Source organism: Trichosurus vulpecula, chromosome 7 (genome assembly GCF_011100635.1).
Source record: "Trichosurus vulpecula isolate mTriVul1 chromosome 7, mTriVul1.pri, whole genome shotgun sequence".
In the NCBI taxonomy this organism is placed as follows: Eukaryota; Metazoa; Chordata; class Mammalia; order Diprotodontia; family Phalangeridae; genus Trichosurus; species Trichosurus vulpecula.
Genome location: NC_050579.1, coordinates 49,765,972 through 49,792,959, shown reverse-complemented (window position 1 = coordinate 49,792,959; position 26,988 = coordinate 49,765,972). Strand labels below are relative to the sequence as shown.

Here is a 26,988-nt window from a genome sequence, read left to right as displayed (position 1 = left end):
TTTTGCTTGAACAGTCTTCTCCCCACCCCCAGCCCCAGTTCCCAGCTCTCTTCTGTATCCTTTGTTATCAGGGAAGCCTAACTGGGGAAATGACATTGATGTGAAAACAAAAGATAACAATATTTTTTTTAATGTTATTCCCATTTTACAGAAGGAACTGAGGCACAGGAAGATTAAGTGATTTTTCCATGGTCACACAAATAGCGTTGGAGCCATGACTCGGACCCACATCCTCTGACTCCAAGTCCAGGGCCCCTTTTCACATAGATGCGTGATGCCCAAATTAAAAGGCTGAAGATATAGTTCCAGTGACACATCTTTCACATAGCTGCCAAGGATAGATTTCTAAAACGGCGGTCTGACTATGTTACTCCCCTATGCCATAAGGTCCAGTGGCCAATCTTTGCATGCTTATTACACATTTTTCCCTTTCCACATACTATAGTCCAGTCAAACTGGCTTTCTTGCTATTCCTCACATGGCATACCCATGACAGTCCCAACTCCATGCTTCTGCCCCATGCCTAAAATGCACTCCCTTCTCAAGTCAACCTTTTAAATTCCTACCCTTCTTCAAAGTTCAGCTCAAGCACCACCTCTTACATGAAGTGTTTCTTGATCCCCTTCTATTTGCTTTGTACATAGTCAGTATAGAGTGTATGTGTTTAGACATGCTTGCTGCCTGGATAGGAAGTAGCTTGTTAAGCAAAACCTGAGGGCAAGGATGGTTTCATTTTTGTCATTGTTTTCCCGGTGCTTAGCACTTAGTAGGCATTTTATCAATGCTTGCTGATGAATAGATAGTGACAGCAGGTTTTATTCTTTAACATGGTTTGCAGCATGGTACTGTGTTAAAGAACACTGGATTCTGAGTTGAAGAGCCTAGGTCCAAACTCTAACTTTGCCACTTATTACCTGTGGGGCACCCAGCAACTTCAGCAAATCTCTTCATCTTCTCAGTTTCTTCATCTGTAAAAGTGGGGGTTAAACTAGATGACCTCTAAGGGGTCTACCCTCTCCAAACCTAGGATCCCATGTAGGCTCCACTGTGAGAGACATAAAAATGACCATCTCATTCTCCACTAACCCATCATGAACAACAAGACTCACACATTTAGGTTTCATTAGTCCATCCATCGTGGGTGATTCAGAATGGCAGGCTGGTTCTGCTTTGCTCTCTCCCTTACTTTCCTTCCCAATTTTGGATTCTGGGGCAATAACGCAGGACTCCATTATAATCAGAGAATTCAGAAAGAATCCACAGTCGCAGATTCCATTGTCCTCTTCCTCCTCCTCCCTTACATATCCATCTGCCTGAATAGCTTTTGGACTCACTGAAACAATGAGAAGTCTGACAGAGCAGGGCATCTCTCTTGGCTCTGATGGGGAGTCAGTGTCTCCAGTTATGTCCTCCACCTTTTATCTTCCATCTGCAGTGATTACAATGTGGGGAAGGCAGCAGTTGAAAATGTGGAGACCCATAATTCAGAGACAGCTGTGGGAATCTGAGATTGGATCTGTATACAGGCCTGCTGGAAATAAAAGACCATTGACTCCAGCAATGGTAAGGAAACACCTACCAAACACACACACACACACACACACACACACACACACACACACACACCTTTCAGAAGACAGGCAGTCAGTAAAATTCTCCACATATGGCAAACATATTTTAGGGGAAGCAACACAACCAGCAGGCAGAGGGAGAGAGAGAAAAAGAAAATAATGAGAAAAATCTTCAATGAGCCTAAATTGTTTCAGTCAGACTGTTCAGAAAGAATGCAGAGGAATGGAGACAAAAACTATTGACGAAATCAGTATTATCGCTTAGAAAACACCATATTCTATACTTGTAATTATCTCCAGAAATAAATTAAGATGTGCAGAACTTATAATATACAGGAATAAATTTGTTTTTAAAGGAAAACCAAACCAAACATACTTTCCACTATAGTTCTGTTCCTGAAAAGTCACATATAACTTCACAACTTCAGAGATATTTTCTTTTAATTGGTAACATCATCAATTAACAGTGGCTACCAAAAAATTTACAGTTATAATATCAATGAACTATGAGGCAGAGTGTGAAATCAATATTTGAAGGATTAGTCAATCTTCATTTACATTTTAAATACAGTTGGACTTTTTCCCATTAGATTTCATAAAAATCAACCAGATCTATGTTGCTTGACATAATAAGAAAAACAAGAAAAGAGAAGGGCAAAATAATTAGAAGGTCGGAGAGATAAGACTACTAGAGATACTGTGGTAATTAATCGGGTGATCTTAGTGTAAGCTATATTGTTATAAAAACATATATAATCCAAAGGTGGTGTAGAGTCCAAAGAGCTGGGTTCAAGTCCTGACTTTACCATTTAATTCCATTTCATTACTTACAAAACGTGAGAGTTGGACTAGATCAGTGGTCCATAAACCACTTGGGGACTCACAATGATAAAATGTGCATGCTAAGAATTCTTTAGTAGTAAATAATTGCCCGATTATGTTACAGATACGTTTTTCCTCTGTGACAACAAGCATGTGCTTGTTTGAAGCATTATAGCTTTGCCTCTGCAGGAATCTGAAACTATCATGGTCATGCATGCAATGATTTTGGTGTTTGGACACTGATTATATCAAATTCTGTCCACTTCTGACTAAGAGCAGTTTCTTATTCTGTCACCAAATTGTTTCCAAACTGCCACAAGGATTTGACATTCAAGTGCAAATTGATTCCCAGTGGATGGGCAGACACAGGTGCACCGCCTCATTTGCATTCTCCTCTAAGTCTAAAAGAATATTATGAATAGTATATTATACTTAATGAGAAAATATCCAAATCCTCCTCTCCCTAGACTATGCTAGAGTTAAGAATGATAAGATTGACTATTCACTAATAATTTAAATGAAAACATAAAGGTGTGCTTAACAGATTTGAAAATGACACAAACTTGGAAGGAAGAGCTAATATATTAGATAACTAATCTGTTATCCTGTAATCATACAGCATCATCTGTATAATCACATGGGAAAGACGTTACAAATGTTTGCATTCTTGCAGTACAAATATCAGGCTGACATGATCCATGTTTGAGCATGATTGCTGGGCATGTGCATTACAATCCTGACACCATCACAAACATTCTGCAGAAACAAACTTTATGATAGCTCTCATTGCAATATAAGGCTTCTTTCTGATTTTAAATTTATCTTCCACTTTTGTTCCTAGTCTTCTATCTGGCAGATTTTCAAATAAACTGGTTGGTGACACTAGTCAGTTGTTTAACAGCATTTCTGTGACATTCTTACTGATATGCCAGTGGCAGAAGAAAAGAAGGTCAAATTTGGAGGCATTTTTTTCTTTAGAGGAGTTTATGTGTAAATGCTATTAAAAAATGAAGCAATATTGGCAAGTGAACTTTAAATATATTTATCATCTAATACAGCATTTGCCATTCATAGCTGAAAAGTAAATATTTCATATTGCAATTAGCTGTTCATTTCATTGATTGGTTAGATGGCTAAAAATTAAACAAATGTGTTTCCATCTCTCAGCAAGGGAGTTTATAAAATTTTTCTATCATTTTCCACCACGTATGTGTGTGAGCAAGCATTCTCACTTTATTCTTATTTGAAAGCAAGATACAGAAATAAACTCAATGCAGAACCAGATTTAAGACTGTGCTTGTCTGGTGTTAAGCTAAATATTGCAAACCTTTGTGCAAATAAAGTACAACATTGAAATTAAGTTTATATATGATTATGTTATATCAAGCATCTTCCAAGTTGTAATTTATTTCACTGTAAATGTTATGTATAGTCAAAACCTCTGTAAAATGAAGAAATTTAACTTGAAGTCTTGCAAATAAGTAGTAAGCATATGAGCTGCTGGAGTCTTTCTTTTAATTGCTACAGAATGTTCCATTTAAAACATTCATAATTATTTTATAATTTTATGTTTAGAATTTTTACAATTTTATATAGAATAAAAATTTATATTTCTTAATTGTAATTAGATAATGTGTATCTCAATTTTGAGCTTTTGGGGGTAAAAGTTATTGTAGTTGCAAGCACTTAATAAGTCTAAAAGAATATTATGAATAGTATATTATACTTAATGAGAAAATATCCAAATCCTCCTCTCCCTAGACTATGCTAGAGTTAAGAATGATAAGATTGACTATTCACTAATAATTTAAATGAAAACATAAAGGTGTGCTTAACAGATTTGAAAATGACACAAACTTGGAAGGAAGAGCTAATATATTAGATAACTAATCAGTTTTTAATGATGTGTTTAAAACAATAAAAGGAAAAGTAGTCAAGTCGAATGCAAATCCTTGCATCTGGATTTAAAAATAAACCATATAATGGACAGGGGACAACCTGGCCTGACAGAAATTTGTATGAAAAAAGGATGAAAAAGTTTGGCAGAGCCAAGAGTATAATGGAACTACTAAAAAAAGGCTAATCGTATCTTGGGCTGCATATGTTAAAGGAAGGCAATGATCCCAATTGTATCATGGATGGATGGGTCCAAACAGACCCATAGTATTGTGGTTTATTTCTAGGAATATTTTAAGAGGGAAATTCAATGGACGGGTTTTATCAGTAAGAGAAAGTATATAGAATTCATACTATGTGAAAAAAGGTTTAGGGAACAGCTTATATTTAGCCTGGAGAAGTGAAGATGGAAGGAGATCATGATAACTCATTAAATATTTGAAGGCTTGTTATTTGAAAGAGAAATTTGATTCATTTTGGGTGACTGAATAGAGCAGAAGTCAGTCCAAGATAGAAGTTTCAGAGAGGAAGAATATAGCTCACCATAAAGAAACATTTTCTAAAAACTGGAGCTGTCCAAAAAATAGAAAGAATTGCCTCACAAAGTAGTGAAGACACACCCCTCTCCTATGGGAGTATTCAGAAAGAGGCTGAATGAATATGCATCTGTCAGAGATGTTGTTGAAGGGATTCCCTAATTGGGAGGGTGGTCACATTAGATAACCTCTAAGGCCCCTTCTGACTTCAAGATTTTATGATTCTATTAAAAAGGAAAAAGTAAGTAGCAATATTAAGATAAAAAATGCATTTTTCTCTTTAAATTCATTCATTCATTTAATAAATATTTATTGAGCATCTATGTTACATATTAGATACTGTGTCAGAAATTAAGGATACAAAGTTTACAAGACATTATCTCTGACCTGCAGAAGTTTCAAATCTAACAGAGCACCCAGATCGCTAGCATATTTCTTACTAACATCACGTGATGACGTTGAAACTGAACTATGTGATGCAGATTTGGTCAAGGAACATCACTACCCAGTCAAAACTCGAATCTTTTCACCTCTCCCTTCACCACCCACCTCTGGTCATTCTTTTATAGAGGGGAGAGGTCTACAGGTATAGGGATTGCATATTTTCAGATGTTTCTCAGATGTGTGGATTGGTTTTGCCTATTTGTTATAAGGGATGGATGATTTTCTGGGAGAAGGAAGGCAGAGGGATACAGTAAGAAATGTTGTTTTTGTTAAGTTGTTCATTCGTGTCCAACTCTGTGACTCCATTTGGGGATTGCTTGACAAAGATACTGGAGTGGTTTGTCATTTCCTTCTCCAGTTCATTTTAAAGATGATGAACTGAGGCAGGAAGATGACTCTTCCTGACTCTAGGTCCAGCATTCTATCCACTGTGCCACCTGGCTGCCACCCAGATAATATAAAAACAAAAGATATCAATAAAAATTTATTAGAAGCCTCTGGGCTTCTCGGCCTGTCTGATGGACAAAGAGAAATCATTTACAAAAAGAACTTAAGGCAACCCTAGTGGCTTTGCCTTTCAGTCTACTTTAGCTTGGGCATGGGAGCTCTGGACTATATCAGGTTCTTAGATGGTCTCTCTGAGATCTCCTGAAGCCTGTTTTCTGAGAAGAGATAACAGATAAAATCCAAGGGATGGGATACCCAATGTGGATATATCTACATTATCGGAAAATAGTAGGCCCTAAATCTCATTTCATTGTCAACGCATTGAATCACAAAAGCACATTTGTCAAATACTGTTTCTACATTTTAGTTACAAGTAGTTGTTTTCTAAGAAAACCCCAAATACAGTCATGAAGAGTTAGACATGACTGAACAACAACAAATAGTAATCATAGAAGAAAAGGAGCACAACAACACGTAGCTGCTGTAGTCATAACTGACAGGATCACCTTTAAACACCTGAAAAACAAACAAGAGGCAGAAGAACAATTTATCTTTCCTCAGATACAAGAAAAGGAGACTGTACAGAATCCCGATGTGTAAAACTGACCTGGGACTGTTGAAAAAGAATGCTTTTTTCTGGGTTTATACCACAGGCAAGCAGGACAGCAGTCATGTCCAAGATGCTCTGGTGAAGAACAGCTGGATCTTGGGGGACAGTGATGGAATGAAGATCCACAATGCTGAATAGGACAGAGCTGCATTCTTCCTGTAGACTCACCCAGCTCTCAATGGCTCCCAGGTAATTGCCCAGATGAGGGATCCCTGTAGGCTGGATGCCAGAGAATATCCGATGCATGCCATTATTCTAGAACAAAGGAAAACATTACTTCTTGCTTTCAAAGCCAGATCCAGAAAACCTTTATCATTAACCAACATAAAAGGTGTTGCCACCACCACTAGTCATTTGCTGAGTGCCAATTTATTACACGTAAAGGACTAGAAGAGGTATAAAGACAAGTTGAAGGAATTTATGATTTAGTTTGGGAGATAGGCTATATAAATAAAAGGCTAAAAGAAAACTCAGAAGGAAGCATATAACAAATGCTAAATGAACAAAATGGACAAGTGTTATAAGAATTTCGAGGAAAGGGAGAGGTCACTCTGGACTAAGGCACCTGAAAAAGTCTTCCATGGTGACATCAAAGCTAGAAGCAACTACTATCTATGTGCTTGAGGCTATTTAAATGATCTTGTGGCTCAGCAGGCAGAACAATAGATTTAGGGTTAGGGAACTTGAGTTTTATTTCTGGCAACACTTTGACAAGTTACTTATTTTTCCTGTATTTCAGTTTCCCTCTATTTTTAATAAAGATAATATTTGTCTTTTCATACAGACCAAAGGATTTGAGTTCTGGAGCACGTTTACGATTTATAATGTTTTGGTCACGGTTGTGTTTCTTTGTTGGTTTGTACCTCCTAGTGGTTGAAACCAAGATGGTAACATGAAAGAAAAGTGGGCAATAAAAAAGCAGTTGGTTTTGATTTGTCTGAATAATTCTGCATTTCATAATGCAATAAAAAAGAACATTTATCAGAAAATGTGCATTCCTGAAAGAAAGGTGCTACAAAAATAAAATGTATTGTTACTGCTATTTATAACAAATGTGCAGGATAGTGATCCGGACCACTCTGGTCATCCTTCTCGTGTTTTCATTCATATTTCATTCTGCCTTGTATGACGGTTCCTTGTAAACATTTCTTATTTCCCCTATTAGCTCTTTGAGGGGAAGTATCATTTTATACATTTTTTATATCCTCAATAGTGTATTACATATTAAAGGGACTCAATAAAAATATCTGATAAATAAATGAAGATTTTGAAAATATAAATATCATAGTTATAGGACAAAGGGACTTGAAGGGACCTAAGGGTTCATCTACTCTAAAACTTCATTTTATATGGAAGAAAATTATGGCTCAGAGAAATTAGTCATTTCTTAGTTGTCTGCTAGAAGATTACATAGGCATTCAACTATTTTTCACATAATCATCTGCTCGGTTTATCTCCTTTGCTGATAATCCCAGTGCATATGATCAGAAGGCTTAGAAAGAAAGGTCTTGCAAAACTATTTAAGTTTTAAGTATTTACTTAATTTTCCATTCCATCTCCAAGCAGATACAAGCTAGAAAGAGAGCAAACCTAAAAGATATGGTAACGGTATATTCTGGTTTGACATATATGTATTAGTCAGAGACGGTACAAATCCAATCCTAGGGGTAGGGTGGTGTAGAGAAGGGAGAAGCTGGTAGCTTTCCAGCTCAAAGAACGATAGAATTTGAGAGTTAGAAGGGACCTTAGCAACCAACAAAGACAAAAAAAACCTGACCAGTGGCCAAGGAATTTCTGAAGACCTTCAAGGAGGAAGAAAGTGGGGAACACACCAGCTTTCAAGGTAATTCATTCCATTTTTGGATAGATCTAATTGTTAGCAAGTTTTTCCTAACATCAAACCTAAACTTTCTTTTATTTAACTTTCACCCAATACGGCTGGTTCCATCCTCTGGAGCCAAACAGAAGAATTTCCATCTTTCTTCTACATGACAACCCTTCAAATACTTGAAGTCAGTGTCTTTCTGAGTCATCTCCTGATAGGTGGCTTCATTCGTTTGAAGTACTAAGAAATATCAGAACATATCATAACTGTTTCCTTCCATAAGAGCCAATGATCTTAAATTTCCAAGGTACTTCTGTTAAGTTACACTGTCAGGTACAGTAACAAATATTATAACAGTAATAGATTTAATACACTGCTGCACCTTCATCATCCTCTTATACTTTAATAGATCTGCAACCTCATCAATGATCAAAGAAACTTTCATGAGGGAAGCCAGACTTGAACTGGTTACTGAAAAAACAGGACTTAGCTAAGAAGGGCAGAGGTAGGAAAAGTGGCATGAACCAAGACGCAGAAATAGCCAGATAGCATCTAAAAGATTATTTCGTTTAATACCTTAGTTTCATAAATAAGGAGAAAATTCAAACTTTAGGAGGTGAAATGATTTGTCCAAAGCCACATAGATAGTAAATGACAAGTACAGAATTCTTTCCATTAAGCCGTACTTCCTCCATGCTCTTGTTTCATATGAGAGTGAGCTAGAACATTCAAATTTAGCAGAAAGTTGAAGATGAGGGGAGCAGCTAGGTAGCCCAGCAGCTATAGCACCAGCCCTGGAGTCAAGAGGACCCCAGTTCAAATCCAACCTCAGACTAGCTGTGTGACCTTAGGCAAGTCATTTAATTCCAATTGCCTCCCCCCCAAAAAAAAGAAAGTTGGAGATGAGTTTAGGGGAGAAATCAAAATTGAAAAAATAGATTTAGGAATCATATGTGTAGAGATGAAATCATGGGGGTAGAACTTTTTTGAAAAAGAGTAAAAGGAGAGCAGGAGGCCAAGAACTGAACTTTGGAAACATGTTGTAGCCAGAATGGACTTTGTTTTCTTTAAATGACTCAGCTCGCCTCGTTGAGCTTCCCTGGATGCTGGGGCTTGCTCTTCCGGGGCAGGACCAGAGCTTCCTGTGTAAGGAGTCGTGGCGCTGGCTGAGGGGAGGTGTGTTAACGTGGTCTACGCTGGGGGAGGGGCCAAGTCAAGAACCGATCGGCCCTGGTCGTTCAGGCGGCGCTTGATAATGTCAAAAACTCTATAAGAGGGGAGAGGACAGCTTGAAGATCCTCCTTTCCTTTTCCGGTTGGAGCCAGAGACACCTACAGCCGAAGCTGAGCTGCCAGTAGCAGAGCTGACTAGAGGCTAGTGGGTAATCTTCTTACCGTAGAGGGGAAGCATGTATACGATTTTGCCTTATACCATCTTGCTCCTCTGTGGCCTTCTGATTACCCTTGTAAGGCGGGCTTATTGGGCCTGGAAGCTTTTGATGAAAATATCAAAATGGGGACGCTGGTTTGTGGGCTTGTTATTGTGGAGTGTAAACACATGCTTTAGTTCTCCTGCCTTCTGCCTAGAGAATTCCTTATATCTTGCGGTTCCGGACCTTTTAGGCACATATGAGATTCTCTTTGAAATCATAAATTCTGCCTTCCTAATATACATGTACAAATTCAGTGGGCATAAGAAAAAAAAAAGGAGTTGAAGAAGTAGAGGTCAGAGAAGTAGAATATAAGTAGAATATAAGTAGAGGCTGATCATAGATTACAAGGGGTAAAGATTGTGGGTCTGTTGAGATTATCATAAATGAAAGAAAAAGCCTTTGTTAAGTGTTTATTAAGGGTACAAAGATGTCACTCTGGGAGGGGAATACCCTCAGAGTTTCTGGGCAGAACAGAAAACCATTGCTATTTACACTCATTTTAAGCCATTACTGGACTTCACTGACTCTGGAGGAGAGAGTGAGGCTGATGACTTTGCTCAGTTCTGTCTCCCTTAAATCCAATTCATGCACGAGTTAGGACATTATCCTTGTAATGTTATTGGTCCTTTTTAAGAATGAAGGACAAACAACAACAATTAAGAACACAGCACTGTCCTAAATGCTGGGGATACAAACAGAAAACAAGATAGTACCTGTTTTTAAATGAAACTATTTTAGAGATGGATACAACCTTGTGAGCTTCGAAAGGTCAGATCCATGAGGACCAGAAGTCGAGAAGCTGGAAGAATCCGTGCCAAGATTTGTTGGAACTGACACAGTGAGGAACCAAGCCCTGAGCAACCTACTTGTCTCAGAAGAGATTGAAGGCAGCCAAGAAGCTCCAGTGATTTATCTAGTATCAAAGCTGAATTCAGAAGTGAATCTGATGGGGGTAAATGCTACCCAAGAACTGCTTCAAGTCTGAGCCCACTCTCCCCAAGGACTGAGCATATGCCTTGAGGTACTGGGCAGAAATGCTTGGTGATGTTCTTCACAGTAAATATCCTTTTGTAAGAGCTAATTCATGTTAACTGGTTTAAATGACAATGGGCTGCTAAATACTGGTGACTGGTGGGAATAACAGACAAGAATGGGAGCTTGAACTGATGGCAGAATAGAAAAGACACACTCCACTTCCTTAGGTGTGCCCCTAGAAAACTGAGGGGAACGTTTAGCCTTGCTTTGGGGACCTTACTTATCTGTGAGAATAGGAGTAGGCATAAGGAGCCTTAGAACTCAATGGCTGGATATCCATAACCATTAGAATACCTTTGGCCTTCCCTCCCCAGGTTTTATCTGCTGATATGATAATCCTTGTCTTCTCCAGCATCTCAAACTTTACATGTCAAAAACAGAACTTGTTATCTTTCCCCCAAATCCCAAATTCCTTATTACTGTAAAGGGAACCACAATCCTCCTAGTCACCAAGGCTTACAACTTGGGAGTCATGACTTGCCCAAGGTCACACAGCTAGTAAGTGTGCCAAAGTATATGAGGCCAGATTTGAACTCAGCCTGACTCCAAGGCCAATGTTCTACTCACTGCTCCACCTAGCTGCCCCTGTCTTTCTACTTTCGTAACATCTCTCTATGTCACGTCACCTTCTCTCCACTTATAGAAATACCTACCACCTTAGTCTAGTGAGCTCCTTGGGGGCAAGGACCATTTGGTCTTCTCTTGCATCATCACTATTTGGAACATTGTAAACATATAAAGCACTTGTTGCACACAAATGCACTGTCTGACTGAGGGACAATACATATAGGAAGCTTCAGCTGCAAGTCAGACAGAAAGGTCCAGGGGTCTTTTAAGCAGCAGAGCAGACAGTAACGCAAAACGGAAATGTATATTTCTGCTGTTGAACAATTTGACAGTACTGAGGACTTTGGTGTGAAAACTGTTCTTTTCTGAATCTTCAGTAGCAGTGACTAGGTCACATCTCCATACGGGTTGCTTCCCTGGATGAGGCCTATGAGGCTGGACTAGAGGCAGACCAGGGGTTTTCAGGCTGCTACCATTTTTAGGGCTCTTGTTGTTACTTGTCCATCAGTAGCTGTTGGTGTTGGTGGTAGCAAGGAAGAGGGGCCCTTCTCCACTATGAATGTTTACCTCGGTGATGGCTACAGAACCCAGAATAGAAGGAGGACTAATGGGCTGGAGAGGAGGTGGGGTCTACTCTTAACAAGGCTCTTGGACTCAGGGTTGCGGGCTCTCTCCATCCATAACACGCTTCGTAACTATGAGTGTATTCCAAGGCCCTGTTCTGGGCCCTTTTCTCTTCTCTCTATACACTGTCTCATGGCAACCTTATTAGCTCTCATGGGTTTAATTATTATTGTGCGCTGACGACCTCCAGATCTACATAACCAGTCCTAGTATTTTCAACTGTATATTCCATAGGCATCCGAAGGTGAATGTGTCCAAGACAGAACCCATTATCTATTCCCCTCACCTCATTTTGCTTCTGGATGTCTATGTTTACGTTGAGAGTACCACCATCCTTCCAGTCATCCAGGTTCACAACCTTGCTGTCATCCTCAACTCATCACCCTCACTCGTCACACATGTCCAGTCAGTTGCTAAATCTTTTGTTTCCAACTCCAAAACATAGCAGATTGTCCACTGCATTCCTCTCACACAGTCAATAGCCTGGTTATTATGGTCCTCATTACCTCTCATCTACACTGCTATAATAATCTCCTAACTGACCTCTCCACTTCAAATGTCTTCCTATTCTAATCCATCCTCTGTATCACCAACAAAGTATGATATTCCTAGAACCAGGTATGATCATATCACTCTACCACTCAGGAAACTCTAGTAGTTTTCTGTTTGTTATTTCAAGGATCAAATACAAACTCTGGTGTGTGGGGCTCTTCACACCCTGGCCCCATCCTAACTTTCCAACCTTATCACAATTTCTCCCATTTATGTACACTATGACCTAGCCAAACTGGCCTTTTTTCTTTTTCCATACACAGAACCTCACCTTCCAGCTCCATTGTTCTCCATGGGCTGTCTTCCATGTCTAGAAATTACTCCCTCCTCACCTATACCAGTTTTCTTTAAGGTCCAGTTCAAATGCCACCTTCTAAATGCAGCATTTTCAGAGGCTCCAGCTCCAGCTGTTTATTCTGAATCAGTCTATACATGTACATGTTGTCTTCCTCTGTGCTATTCTGTAAGCTCTGCAAGAGCAGGGGATTGTTTTACTTCTCTCTTTGATCCTCAGCGCCTAGAACAAAGTAAGTGTTTAGTAAATGCTTGCTCATTAACTGACTGATTGGATTAATACTGTTTTAAGAAAGGTGGCAGTGAACAAAGAGACAGCAACTGGAAAGGAAGCAACATTATTTTTTTCTAATAGGTGACATAGGAACTTTTATTTTATTTTGGGGGAAGAAGGGAAGAAACCAGAAGCAAAAATTTAAGATTTGAGAGAGAAGGAATGACCAGTGGAACAAAGTTCCTGAGGAGGTGGGATCTTTGATACAAGTGGAGGGGTTAGCTTTGATAAAAAGGAGAGCTGGCACTTCCTCATGGAATGGAAGGAAAGAGCAAAGAATAGTGAATATATAGTGGGGATGTAATTTCCACCATTGGGTCATGTGCCTGGTTACACAGTACATGAAGAAACTTTTAATCATGCGCAACTTCAATTATCTGTCTCTTTCATTATTTCTCCTCAACTTGTGTCATTTAGCTCCATCTTTTTTTAAAGTAAATTTATTATTTATTTTTAATATTCATTTTCTAAAAAATCTTGAGTTCTGAATTCTCTGCCTCTCACCCCTCCCTCATCCAATGAGAAGGCAAGAAATATAATATAATTATACACATGAAATCACACAAAACATATTTCCATATTAGCCTTGTTGCAAAAAAAATGCAAGAAAATAAAGGTGAAAAAATTATGTTTCAATGTGTACTCAGACTCCATCAGTTCTCTCTCTGGAGGTGGATAGAATTATAAATCATAAGTGCTCCAGAACGGTCTTGGATCATTGTATTGATCAGAATGGTTGTCATTCACAGCTGATCATCATACAATGTTGCCGTTCCTGTGTACAGTGTTCTGGTGATGCTCATTTCATGTTACATCAGTTCGTATATGTCTTACCAGGTTTTTCTGAAACCATCCGGTTCATCATTTCTCACAGCACAAGAGTATTATTCCATTACAATCATATACCACAACCTGATTGGCCATTCTCCAAATGATGGGCATCTCCTCAATTTCCAAATCTCTGCCACCACAAAAAAAGCTCTCCTTTAGTTCCATCTTCACGTCTATAGTGCCTCCTTGCTCTCTAGACCTCTCTCTCTAACCAGGTATCTTTAGGCAGGAGTAGGTGAGTGAAGGAGTAGCAGTTGTGGGTTGGAAAAGCATAAATAGATGTTTTAAAATGCTGAGGAACAAACATAATCTTTCCCATTTTTACAAATAATAAATGAAAAGTGAAGCCAAAAATAGTCTTCTAAGTTAGGAATGTTGTAGCCCATCATTTAGATACTAAATCACTTTCCTCTTAACAATTTCTGATTCAGACTGATACAGAAAATGAATTTATAAGATGGAACAGATTAGGTTTTCATGCTTATAGGGCTGGAGACGATACTTTAAAAAAAAAGGAATCCAATTTAGTAAGAAGGGGCTAAGGAGATTGATTTATGGGGAAAGATATGTTCCAACTGATACTAGGTAACCCCTTGTCCGATACAGTGTAGTGGGAATTCCTTTCATGTACAAGTATGACTGGATGGTCTCTGAAAACTCTTCCAACTCTCAAAATCTGTGATTCTGAGCATTTATGTAGGGTATGTACATGTATGTGTGTATTTATATAATATGTATGTATAAGTTAAAAAAAAACAAACAGAAAAACCCTAAACCTCTTTCAAGATTAGATATCATGGTATGGGAGAATGTACCATCCAGAAATTCTTGTCCAAGGAAGGAGAGGCACTGTTTAGCACTGAGAAAACAAAGGGTACTGAACTGAAAATAAGAATAGGAACATTTCCACACAATGGCAGGGAAATTTCCCTATGGAGACCTAGAAATCTCAAGGAATCATCTCCCAGGAGAAGAGGTGGAAATTCCAATTCTTGAGAAAACTGGAATAGGAAAAGTACTGGAGGGGACTGTGGGAAAGAATTCTGGCCATTGGGAATGGACTAGACATGATCTAATATATCTTTTCCATTTTCTGGTTCCTGAGATTCTACACATCAGTGCAAAGGGAATGATGTTATCAAGAAATAAGGGCAGCATGAATTATTTTGCTGAATTTTCAAGGAGCTATTAAAAAAAATAAAACCTCTAAATGAATACTGGATTCTTGGTCTTAAAAATATACAGAAATTGTCTTGCTCCTCTACAGCAAGTTTACGTTCCCGTCTGTTCCCCCTGTGAGAGTCAGCAGGCAGCCTGGCTGCTTGGCAGGGGAGATATGCTTGGTACCATGAGATCATGGGGTTGGAATGTGGAGTTTGGGGGTCGGGAGGATGGGGGGTTCTCTGTTCAAAAGCACTAGAGTTGGAAAAGAATGAAAATGAAAGGAGCATGGGCTTCCCAGTGGACTGGGAGGCAAACCACAAGGCAAACAGGCTCAGGCCCAGCCCACAGGCATTCATTCATTCACTCTGATGTTTGGAGTATCAGCCATGTGCAGACATTGGTTCACAAGGGCTGGTCCAGAGAGCACTAAGGATAGAGTTTTCAGAAAATTGTTCCTAATTTTATGTCAGGTGTGCATTTGCTGATCAAGTCCATTTCCAATAAACTAATCTTATTGAGTATGCCACTTTTGCAATGGAAACCACAGGACCTAAAGTTGTCTCAGCACTGGAATTCGATACATTCCAGAAGAACGAATGAAATGGTCTAATCAAATGTGAAGTTGATATACTCAACCCTTTGGTGAAGACAGCTATTGCTATTTCTGCCCTGAGGTGCAGACTTGTCAAAATTAACTTAATTTTGGTACCAAATCACGATGTAATGGAAAATTCACAAGTTATTAATAATTCTCCAATGTAATTTTCTCAAATCTGAGCAAAGTTTCTGTCTTTTATCTAAGACGGACAAGATACGTTTAAAGACATCTTCTAAAAGACAGGTGCACTCCATGAAGACTTCAGGATACAGGCAATGAGAGCTCCAGTGGTACTTATATCAAGCTTGACAGCCAATGATTATTCACATATATTACACCGGTATTAACAGTATGCTTACAAATAAAGGAAAATCAAAGAATTTTGAGGTATCCATGTATCATTGGCATGGTATGAAAGCTAGAACTATATAAAGTACTGGAATCCCAATTCAGACATTATTTGTATGATCATGGGCAAGGTACTTCACCTTTCCAAATCCTGTTTCCTCATCCATAATAAAACAGCATCTCACATCATAGGGTTATTGCGAGGAACAAATGAGAAAATGTATGACAATGCTTTGTAAACCTGCAAACACTCTACAAATGTGGACTGGTACTATTGCAACCTGCCATTATTCCTACTACAAGCTAATTAACTAGCAAATACTTGGAATATGTATCTTTCTCTTTGCCTAGCTATGAACTAAGCAAAAAGCATGCAGCTCCACCAATCCTCTGTAATGCTCCTCAATCCTCTTTTCATCGTTTTTTACTGTGCTAGCCCTGGGTTCATCTAATGGGGCTTTAGCATTTTACCTCAAACCTGATGGAGATGAATCCTTGATTTCTACTAATCTAATACTTTCATTACTCTGGGTGAGTTCTACATAACATAAAAACATTTACAAGAACCCAGATAATAATAACAGCTCATATTTACATAGCGTTTCAAGATGTATGAAGCATTTCCTTCACAACCATGTGAGGCAGGTAAAGTATTTTGCTGTTTGTTTGTTTTTTAAATCTAATTTTACAGAAAAAGACACTGAGGCTCAGGGAGGTTTTGTGATCTTCCCAGTATCTGAATTGGGACTCAAACCCAGCTCTACTGACTCGACATTATATGTTTTTTCTACCGCTGTGGTCACACTTAGTATTAGTTATTCTGTTAAATCATGGTTTACCCATGCCTACTAAATTTTAAGTAGCTTGAAGGCATAGGTGAGTTCTTATTTATTATTGTACATCCCCTAGGACCTAGCACAATGCATTGCAGATAATAGGACCTTAACAAATATTTCTTGAGTGAATTAAATTACAAATCAAAATGAAATGAATAAGAGAAATACAATGTCCTACAAGAAGATAAAGGAGAGCAAGACCAGATTCAGCCATGGAAAATGTTAAGCTCTTTGAAAACAGGGACTGTTTTTTTCCATTGATGCCTTGCACCCAGGATGTACTTAACAAATATTTTTTTTAATTTAATTTGAAGAAGTAGATATATTGGGGGGATATGGAGTAATCTAATTTGATAAGAGCATAAAGGACATGAGCCTGGTTGGAGCTCTAGGGCAATGGGGCCGCAATGCCAGAAAAATAAAAATGGTAAATTTTATATTCCATATTTAGTTGAATATATAGCTCTAGTTAAAACCATTAAACTTAATTACTAATAATAGCAAAGAAGTATTGTTTTCTCCAAAAACTTTTTTACCTTCCTGTGTTATGCTTTCTAAGATTTGCCATGTGCTTTCCAAACATTATCTGATTTTGATCCACACAACTACCTTATTAAGTAGGTGAGGTAAATTTTATCATCTCTGCTTTACAGATAAAGAAACTGAGACTCTGAGAGGTTAAGTGACTGACCTATGATTACACCACTAAGTGTCTAAGGTGAGAAGTCAGCTCTCCTGATTTTTATTATTAATTAATTAATGAATAAATGCCTGCCCTGAGGAATAAAAAGACAAAAAAAAATCAGCCTATGCCCTTAAAGAAGCCTACTAGAGGTACTAGAGTATAATTTGTAGAGTGTGATATGGTCAGACTACACTTTGGGAAAAGTACTTTGGTGCCTTTGTGGATGATGGATTGGAGAGGGACAGAGCTAAGGTAGGGACACCAATTAAGATGCTATAGCAATAATCTAAGCAAGAGGAGAGGAAGGCATGACCTAGGGAAAAGATGTATGAGTAGAGGGAAAGGGATGATGAGAGAGATGTTACAGTGGGAGAAACAATAAGCTTTGACAACTGGCTGGATATGTAGGGTGAGGGATCACACCGAGACTGAAAATCTGGAAGACTGGAAGGATGACTGACAGCTATAGGTAAGTTCTGGAGAGAGGTAAGTTTGGAGGGAAAGATAATGAGCTCTATTTTGGACATGTTGAATTTGAGATGCTTAAGGGATATTATATTCAAAACGTTCAATATGCAGTTGGTGATGCAGGCCTGGATCTCAGAACCTCAGAGACTAGTGCCTGATAGAAATATTAGAGATAATTAAACCCATGGGAGCTGATGAGGACTCATGTAGTCAGAGTGCCCAGACAGAAGGGAAACCCAGCACAGAAATATCCACAATTAGGGCATAGAGAGGATGCGGATGACAATCTATCAAAGTGGCTCAAAGAATTGTCAAAGACAAAGGAAGAGACCCAAAGGAGAACAGTATCACAGTAACACAGAGGGAAGAGTAAAAGTAATCAGTAGGAGTGGGTTATCAACAGCATCAAATGCTACATATAGATCAAAGATAAAGAGTGGGGAAAAGCTGCTGCATCATTTTTGTGTCTTATGTTACTGTGGTCATGACAGGTAGGATAAGCTTTTAAGGCTAAAGAAAATTTGGCTGGAGCAAGAGAGTTGACTTAATATGTGGGCATGTGTATGAATGGTTATTGTTTATAAGTTGACCCTATGTGTCGGGTGAGTATATGATACATTTAGTAACAGCTTTGATTCCTACTTATGCATGTTAGTATAAAGATGGAACAGGAAAAAAAAATTTCAACCCTAGTGTCCCAAATATATAAAATATTGAATGTGGCCACCTGGCACATCTATTTTCTAAACCTTTCCTCCTATTAATCTCTGACAGAAATTCTGAGGCTATTAAATTTGCTGCAATAACTCTGATAAGACATGACGATGCAAAGAGGAACCCTTTTTAGGTTCTCTTTCTGGGAAGATAGTGAGTACCACAGCTTCTGCATACAATATCTCGCAACTATGTTTGAGGACAAAACATATAAGCAATGCTGGTCTCAGGCACTGGAGAGTTTAGATATTAGGTATTTTCAATCTAGTTTGCTTGAATTTTTTTGCTGCTATAAAAAGTGCTGTTCGATCTCTATCGTCTATCATCTCTGATTTTTCTGAATGGCTTTAAAAGTAATTCTCTCTTATTAAAGAATAACCCCAGTGCCTAGTGATTTGGGATGGCATGGTTTTTCTATGACAACACACATATATGGTTCATGAAAGCAAAGACAAACCCTGGCTAAGTCATTTGACCACTCTAACTTTAAGCTCCTTACCTATAAAATAAAGTAGGTAGAATGTATCTTCTGACTCTATGATTCTGAATATGACTCAACCTCCCTCATATCTGACACGTAAACAGTTCTATTTTGCACACAACTGAGTTTTAGACACCTGTTTACTATAATCTGCTGAATGGTCTACCAGTTGTTGAGACAGATGGGCCAAGAATTTTTAAACAGCTGATAGTCAAGGCCCATGGTAATGTCCCAAACGCAATTAGGACAAGAGGACCCAAATAGTCCAGGCTAACATTCATATGGCAGCCCATCCGATACCACTCATTAGAAATTAAAGACAGCTACTGCAATACATTGTCTATGAAGTCACGCATGAGAATTTCCAGTAGGGCAACAGCAACCTTTAGCCTTAGTTGATGAGTCAAGTACATTTCTGATTTCTGAAGATGGCATTTTCTACCCAGGATCAACTTCTAGCTCCTCCCCTCCAGAAAATTCCCCAAAGCTTTTGCCCTGAGGAAAGAGAAGACTGAGTTAGCACTAACAGTGTAGAGATTGTTGCTGGTTACCCAATAGCCCAGACGCCCTGACCTAGATTTGGATGTAGGAAGCAAAATGAATTTAGGAGGAGCAAGGTATGTTTTATATCACCTGAAAAAAAGAAAAAGCATACACCTCAACAACTAAACACTCTCACTTCTGTATACTTAGGGGAAAATGTGAGGAAAACAGGAAACACAATACATTGAACACCTTTATTCAGTCTTCTCTCAGTCTTGCCCGACTCTTTGTGACCCCATTTGGGTTTTTCTTGGCAAAGATACTGGAGTGGCTTGCCATTTCTTTCTCCAGCTCATTTGACAGATAAGGAAAATACGGCAAACAGGGTTAAGTGACTTGCCCAGGGTCACACAGCTAGTAAGTGTCTGCTAGATTTTAACTCAGGAAGATGAGTCTTCCTGACTCCAGGCCTGGCACTGTATCCACTGGGCCACCTAGCTGCACCTATGTTGAACATAGTAGGCACTAAATAAATATTTGTTGAGTTCAGCTGCTGAACTGAATTGAATCATAAAGTTTTATTTTATAAAAGAATTTACTTTAGACTTATACTGCTACCAAATTTCTTGGACTGGGAAGCTTCCCTCCACCCACAATGGTGCCTTTTCATTATAGAGTGGAATGTTTTTATAGCCTTATTTTGTTCCTTGTTATTAGTTCCTCAGATTTTATTGGAAATGGAATTAAAAATAAATTTTACATAATATCTAAAATAACATAAATATATGATATAGAGGATTTTAAAAATTCTTATACTAAAACTGCCAGCTGAACTAAATTAGTAAGGAACATTTTATATCCACAAAAATCTTATGTAGCCACCATTCCACAGTTTATTTTTACAGAGAGAGGAATATTTACATACAGGAAAGCTATCAAATAAATGTGAAAATGTTAAAATATCAGAAATGAACAGAAATGTTTGAGAGTAGTTGCATAGCACAGAGCCTTGTACACAGTAGGAGCTTAATAACTATTTGCTGAACTGAATTCTCTTTAGGAGACTCCTTTTCCCAGAACAACAACAAAACCTAATAATAGTCTTAATGCAATAGGGATAGCTAAGATAAATGAGCTAAGGATAAGTAAATTCCACTCAGCCTTTTGTAGGTAACAAGTGACTGTTCTAACTACTTTTAGACTCCAACAGCCTAGTCACTGCACAACCCTAATTCCAAGAACTCCTACTTCCCGGACATCTATAGAGGAATATAGCCATTCCAGACAAAATTCTTAGTAAGTTAGTGGAAACCACAGATTAGAAGCCTATATTGGACACTGTTAATATTTTCATCAAAAATAATCATCTCCTTCCCCTAAAGATAGTGAGGAAGTCATTAGAGAAGGAATTCTGCATGAAAATTTATACACACACACACACACACACACACAAATAATATATATGTATGTGTTTATATATGTGCATGTATATGTGTGTGCATATACATGTATATATGTGTTTTGTGTGTTTATATATGTATATGTATGAGTATGTATATATATACACATATATATATATATATTCTGTTAAAATGGCATAACTTTTTTACCTTGTCCCTAATACCATCTGTTTCTTGTTCACCTCAGATGAAAATCCAAAGAACAAATCAAGTGGCGACAGAATAAGCTAAATATTGAATTATGGACAGAATAAGCTAAATATTGAATTATGAGCCACCCCCAAACTTAGAAACAGGTTACAGCTGGTGGCACAGTAGAGAGCACTGGGCCTGAGTCAGGAAGACCTGAGTTCAAATCCTACCTCAGACACCAGATCTGTTGACCCTGGGCAGGTTATTTTGCCTCTTGGCTTCTGTTACCTATCTGTAAAATATACCATAATAATAATACCATCCATCTCACATAGCTGTTGTGAGGATCCAAAGCAGTAACATGTAAAGTATTTTATAAAACTTGACAGGGTTATATAAATGCCAGTTATTATTAATTATCTTCCAAAACTTAGTTATGCCGAATAAGAAACACACATGGATTTTTCTAAAGCACAGTCCTGACCATGCTATCCCCTCACTCAGTGGGTTGCAGCGGCTCCCTATTTCTTCCAGTTCTCAATCTGACATCTAAAGCTCTTTATAACTAGAGCCCCTCCCTCCCATTCCAGGCATTCCACACTTTACTCCCCTCCACACATGCTATGGTCCAACTACAGTGGCCTACTTGTAGTTCCTTGAACACAGCATTCCAGCTCCGGTGGCATTCCATGCCTTTGCAACGGCTATCTGCCATGCCTGCTCTGCTGTGCCCCCTCACTTCTACCTACTGGTTTACCTGGCTTCCTTTAAGACTAAGTTCAAAGCAAAGACCTTTGCAAAGGCCTTTCCTGCCCCATCCCTCCCTCCAGGTGCTGATGCCTTCTCTTTCAGATAACCTTCCATCTCCTCTGTATATATTTTGCATATATACCAAGTTATTAAAATATTTCCTTCACTAGAACGTATACTCCTGTAGAGCAGAAATTGATTTTGCCTCTGTATCCTCAGCTTAGCATAGCACCCAGCACACAGTACTTAAATTTTTATTTACTGACTGATTAGAGGCATCAAATTCCCAGGGTAGCTCACCAAACCACACGTAACTCATAAAATGGCTGAAAGAGTAGTACCAATGTACTATTTTAACTAAACTTACTACTACTCACAACATTTTTTCTTTTTTCTTTTGGGTAAATGAAATTTTTACTACTACAAGAGCAATGTCAATTTTAAATTCCCCAAACAGAAGACTCTTGTTTAAAATCAGCATTTTCATCTCTCTTCATTCTCTTCTAGGAAAGAGTTCAGTGAGGGATACCGCTAAACAGTATTCCCTCTAGTGGTCTCAGAGAGCTCACATGACAGATAAGGATACTTTTTGAGACAGTTCTCCAAAAGGTCATCATCGGTCAGTGAGGTGCATTTTGTGAGCTGCTGATCAGAAGCATCTCATGCCCCACCCTTGTAAGGAGAACATGTCTAGCCTCTTGCTTGGCTTCTCTTGAACCAGTCCTTCTGCTCTCCAGGCACTAGTCACCCACCTCAAACTTCTGTGCATCTTCTTCTGAGTTGAATAAACCAGGACCCTTGAGATACTTTCTATCCAGCTTGTCCACAGGCTGCAGAGCAGCCAGAGTATTTAGGCATTGAGGCTCAGCTCAATATATAATATATTGAATAGGCTGGAGTTGTTTCCAAAGACTAGATACCAGAGCCATTGTATCCATCTTCCTATTAACACCAATGATTTCCTTAGAAAACTTAAGATTTATTCTGACTTACTCTAAATATGTATAGTCCTTGTCACTCAGTCCAAGTCCTCACCCTTTCAAAGGCTAGAGAGGTATTTTTTCTCAAATGTTTCTTGTAGGGTAATTGGAATACAAGATCACCTGGGCTCCATTTCCCAGAACATCAAGACCCTGTACATCTTCAGTCTTTACAGGCACTTCAGTACAAGGCATAGGAATCAAGGTGTTATGGACCCATAACCAAACAGTGATGAGGCCAAGATTAAATATTCTTGGTGGATAGGAGAGGAGCTCTTCACCAAACAAGGGATAGAGATGATCACAAGAGCCAAAGTAAATAATTTTTACTACATAAAACTGTAAAGATTGTGCACAAAGCCAATACAGTTAGAATTAGAAGGGAAACATTTAACTGGGGAAAAGAAATCCTTCAAGGCAACTCTCTGATAAAAGCTTGACTCCTAGATATAAGGAGAATTGATGCAAATGTAAAAGAACAAGAGTCATTTCCTGAAAGACAAATAGGTCCAAGAATATGAACAGGCAGTTCTCAAAAGAACTGCAAACTACCCACAACCACATGAAACAATGCTCCAAATCATTTAATGAGAGAAATAAGGATTAAAACAACTCAGAGTTCCATTGCACATCCAGATAGGAAAAGATAACAAAAAAAAAAAGGAAAATTACAATTGTTGGAAGGACAAGCATACAATGGCATGAGATCCATTGGTGGTTGTGAATTGAGCCACTCATTCTGGAAAGCAACTTGGATCTGAAACCAGGGCCAGAGATTACCAAAAATATATATTTTGAAAATATAGAAACATGAATCTCTATCTTCTATAACTTGTTCTTAAACTATGTGCTAAATTTCACACAGCAGTACCAACACTGTTCTGCTTGTCTGTGTCCCTGTCTATATTTCTGCTCTCTTTTGTATTTCTTTTAATGTTTCATCGAATCCATTCTTTACATAGCTAATGGAATGGTCAAGTCACTCCTCTGTTCAAAAGCCTTGGAGGGTGGGGGGAACTTCCTTTTATTTACCAAATAAAATTCAAACTACTCACTCTGATATTCAAAGCCCTCCCCAATCTGGCATCTTCCTACCCTTTTTTTTTTAGCCTTATCTCACAATACTGCTGTACATATTAGGCAAGTGATCCATCAAAAAGAAATTATCTCCTACCCCCTGGACACAATGTGACTTTCTACCACTGTGCCTTTCTTTGTTCATGCTGTTGCCTACCCCTGGAATACCTTCCCTTTCTCTACCTACAGAATTCCTATTCAAAGTCTGAAGACCAAATCAAATACCACCTCCTCCAAGAAGCCTTTCAGTATTTTAATGGAGGCAATCTACTAGCCATGAACCTTCTCCCTCTGGTGTGCCAGCATTGGTGGTCCTGGACATTGGTCAGCAAGCAATAACTATTTCCATAAATTCCCCATGGGATATGAAGCAGGAAAACATTGATTTGATAACTGACAGCAAAGTAATTCTAGACAGACCTTGGCATCACCACAGTGAAAAGACAAAGGAGAATACCTGTCAAGGAAAGTGACAAGAAGTAATATTGTTCTGATGGTTATAACTTGGAACTTTGGGGGATTTTCCTCTTTTTAGTGCTTTTATAGTTTTCATTTTGAGGTTATCTGATTAAGTTTGAGTTAAAAAGTTTATGTTTTTTAAAATTTTCTAAGGGAGATGTCAGGAGAACCAAAACCTGAATTTATATAATACCCTTGTCACATACTCTACCTTCAAACAAGTGCAAAGTCTCTAAAAAGTCAACTACACAGCTCCTTATCACTACCATTGGATATTCTGGCTACTTTTCCTTGAAATCCACTAGCTCCCCTTTTCTTACTGGGACCAAATGAATTCATTATTATGGTGCCTTCCTTTTGTGCCTGTGAAATAATTCCATGCCCACCTCGCATATTCTGGACATCTCTAACACACAGTGTGGACTTCCCAAAAGATACCAACATTATGGGGTAGGAAAAGGAATTTATTTTAGGAGGAACAACTTCTGGCCCTACAAATGAGGGCTAGAAGCCATTCATATAGGGGGCATCTATTTGGGTGTGTTGAGTATTACTGTGAACAGGGTACCTCTTCCCTCAAGCCACCAACATTGCTGTCTCTGATAATCTCAATCTGCAGAAGCATAGATGAGTTATTATAGAGAGTCTCAAATTCAATTTATTGAACAATTTACTAGATGCCCTCTATGTATAAGGTATTATCATGGATGCTGGGAATTTAAAAAGAGAGAGAAAAAACTAGCCAAGAGTCAATAAATAGTAAGCCAATGTGCCAAGCACACAATAAGTTTCCTGATCTCAAGTAGTTTAGTATCATATTTCCAACAAATTAATTCAATTAACATTTTAACAAAAAATTAAACACCTATCCTGTGCAAAACACTACAGGGTAGTGAGGATGCTAAAACAAACAACAAAGGTTTCTACTCTCAAGCAGCTCACATTCTTCTCTGGATGCAACATGTACACAAGCAAGTATGTACCAAGTAATACAAAGCCACCGTAAGAAGGAGAACACACTGACATCGGGAGGGATCGAGTGGTTCCTAAGCTGTGCTTTGAAAGAATCTAGGGATTCTGAGAGGTGGAGCTGAGAAGCACCAGGAACCACTCATTCAGAGGGAGGAGATGAAATATCTTGCATGAAGAATAACTGGCAAGCCATTTGGACTGGAATGGAGAGTTATAGGGAGAGGAGTAATATGAGAAAAGATTGAAAAGCTAGGTGGTGAGCTTTAAATGCCAAGCTAAGGATTTTGTATTTTATCATTGAGAAGATTCTTAAGTGGGGGAGTAAGGTGATGAGATCAGTGTTTTACAAGTATCAGTCTGACAACCACGTGGAGGGAGAATTGGAGAGGGGAGATACCAGAAGCAGGAAGACCATCAGGAGGCTATTGCCACAGCCCAAGTGAGAGGTGAGGAGGACCAGAATCAGGATATAAGCTGTGTTAGTGGAAAAAGGCTCAATACATCCTGCTAGTACAGGCAGGAGAGAGGCAGAAAACCAGGCAGGAAAGTCTTTCTTACCTGGCTTTTGAAAGGTGGGCTTAACCATATAATTTTCTATTTACAACAATTCTATTCCTTCACAAAAGTCCTTCAGGAACAGTGGCTTCCTGACTTGGAATTTTCACTGCTTGGTCTCTATGCCTGGAATTCTTTCCCTCCTTATCTTTGCCTTCCAACTTCTCTGGGTTCCTTCACTTCTCAGCTAAAATCCTCTCTCCAGCAAGAAGCTTTTCTTGCCACCCACCCCGCCCCCCCCCCCATGCTAGCATCTTCTCTCTCCAATTTACTCACACATATATACATACACATACACATACATACACATACATCATGTATACATACACGCACGTATATATACATACACACATATATATATACACATGTACACAGAATATATTGAATAGATATGCATAGATAGTCTGCACGTGGTTGGTCACATGCCATCTCCCCATCAGACTATGAGCTCCTGAACCTGATTTTTGTTTTTCTTTGTTTTTCCTTTGCTTAATGCAGTGCCTGGCATACAGCGTACTTAACAGAAGTTTGGCAACTTGACTTCTCTGATGTCTTGTAACAGAATAGAGGTAACTTCATGGTCTTGAAGGCTGTGTCTGCATATCACAAGCTCAGGAAGGTGTTCCCAAGCTAGAAAGGCTTTGAGAACAGATCTGCCAATGAATGGGCTGTGCATCTGTCACCTGGAGACCAACCTAGCTAAATTCTGGGAGGTCCTTCACCAAAAACTTGGCCATCAGGAAATGATTCTTTCTGGTGTGAGCAACTGGTAAAATTATTTTACCAAGGCATGGAGGAGTTGTGAGCTGTATCTGTAAAAGGAATATACACACAGATGAAATCATAGATCTTGATGTACTAAAGGAAGCATTAATTAAATTAATAGGTCAGAACACTTTCTAAATTAATTAATTTTTAAAAATCAGTACCCTCATCCTGTGAGCACGGACCTAATGTTAGCACCTACATCTTCTAGATAAAATAACAGCAGTGAGAATCTGAGTCAAAGCTTCCTATGACGTCAATGGTAAAGTAGAATTAGAACTGAGGATTCCTCAGTCCCACT

The 26,988-nt window shown here is 38.6% G+C and overlaps 1 protein-coding gene across 1 annotated transcript in view; it reads right to left on the bottom strand.

Annotated features, from left to right (window-relative positions):
- WARS2 (tryptophanyl tRNA synthetase 2, mitochondrial) overlaps positions 1 to 26,988 on the bottom strand; it is an 81,068-nt gene that overhangs the window by 33,095 nt on the left and 20,985 nt on the right. The window contains exon 2 of the mRNA XM_036769320.1: positions 6,324 to 6,581. Coding sequence (XP_036625215.1) covers positions 6,324 to 6,581 — 258 coding nt within the window. The remainder of the gene's footprint in view (positions 1 to 6,323; positions 6,582 to 26,988) is intronic.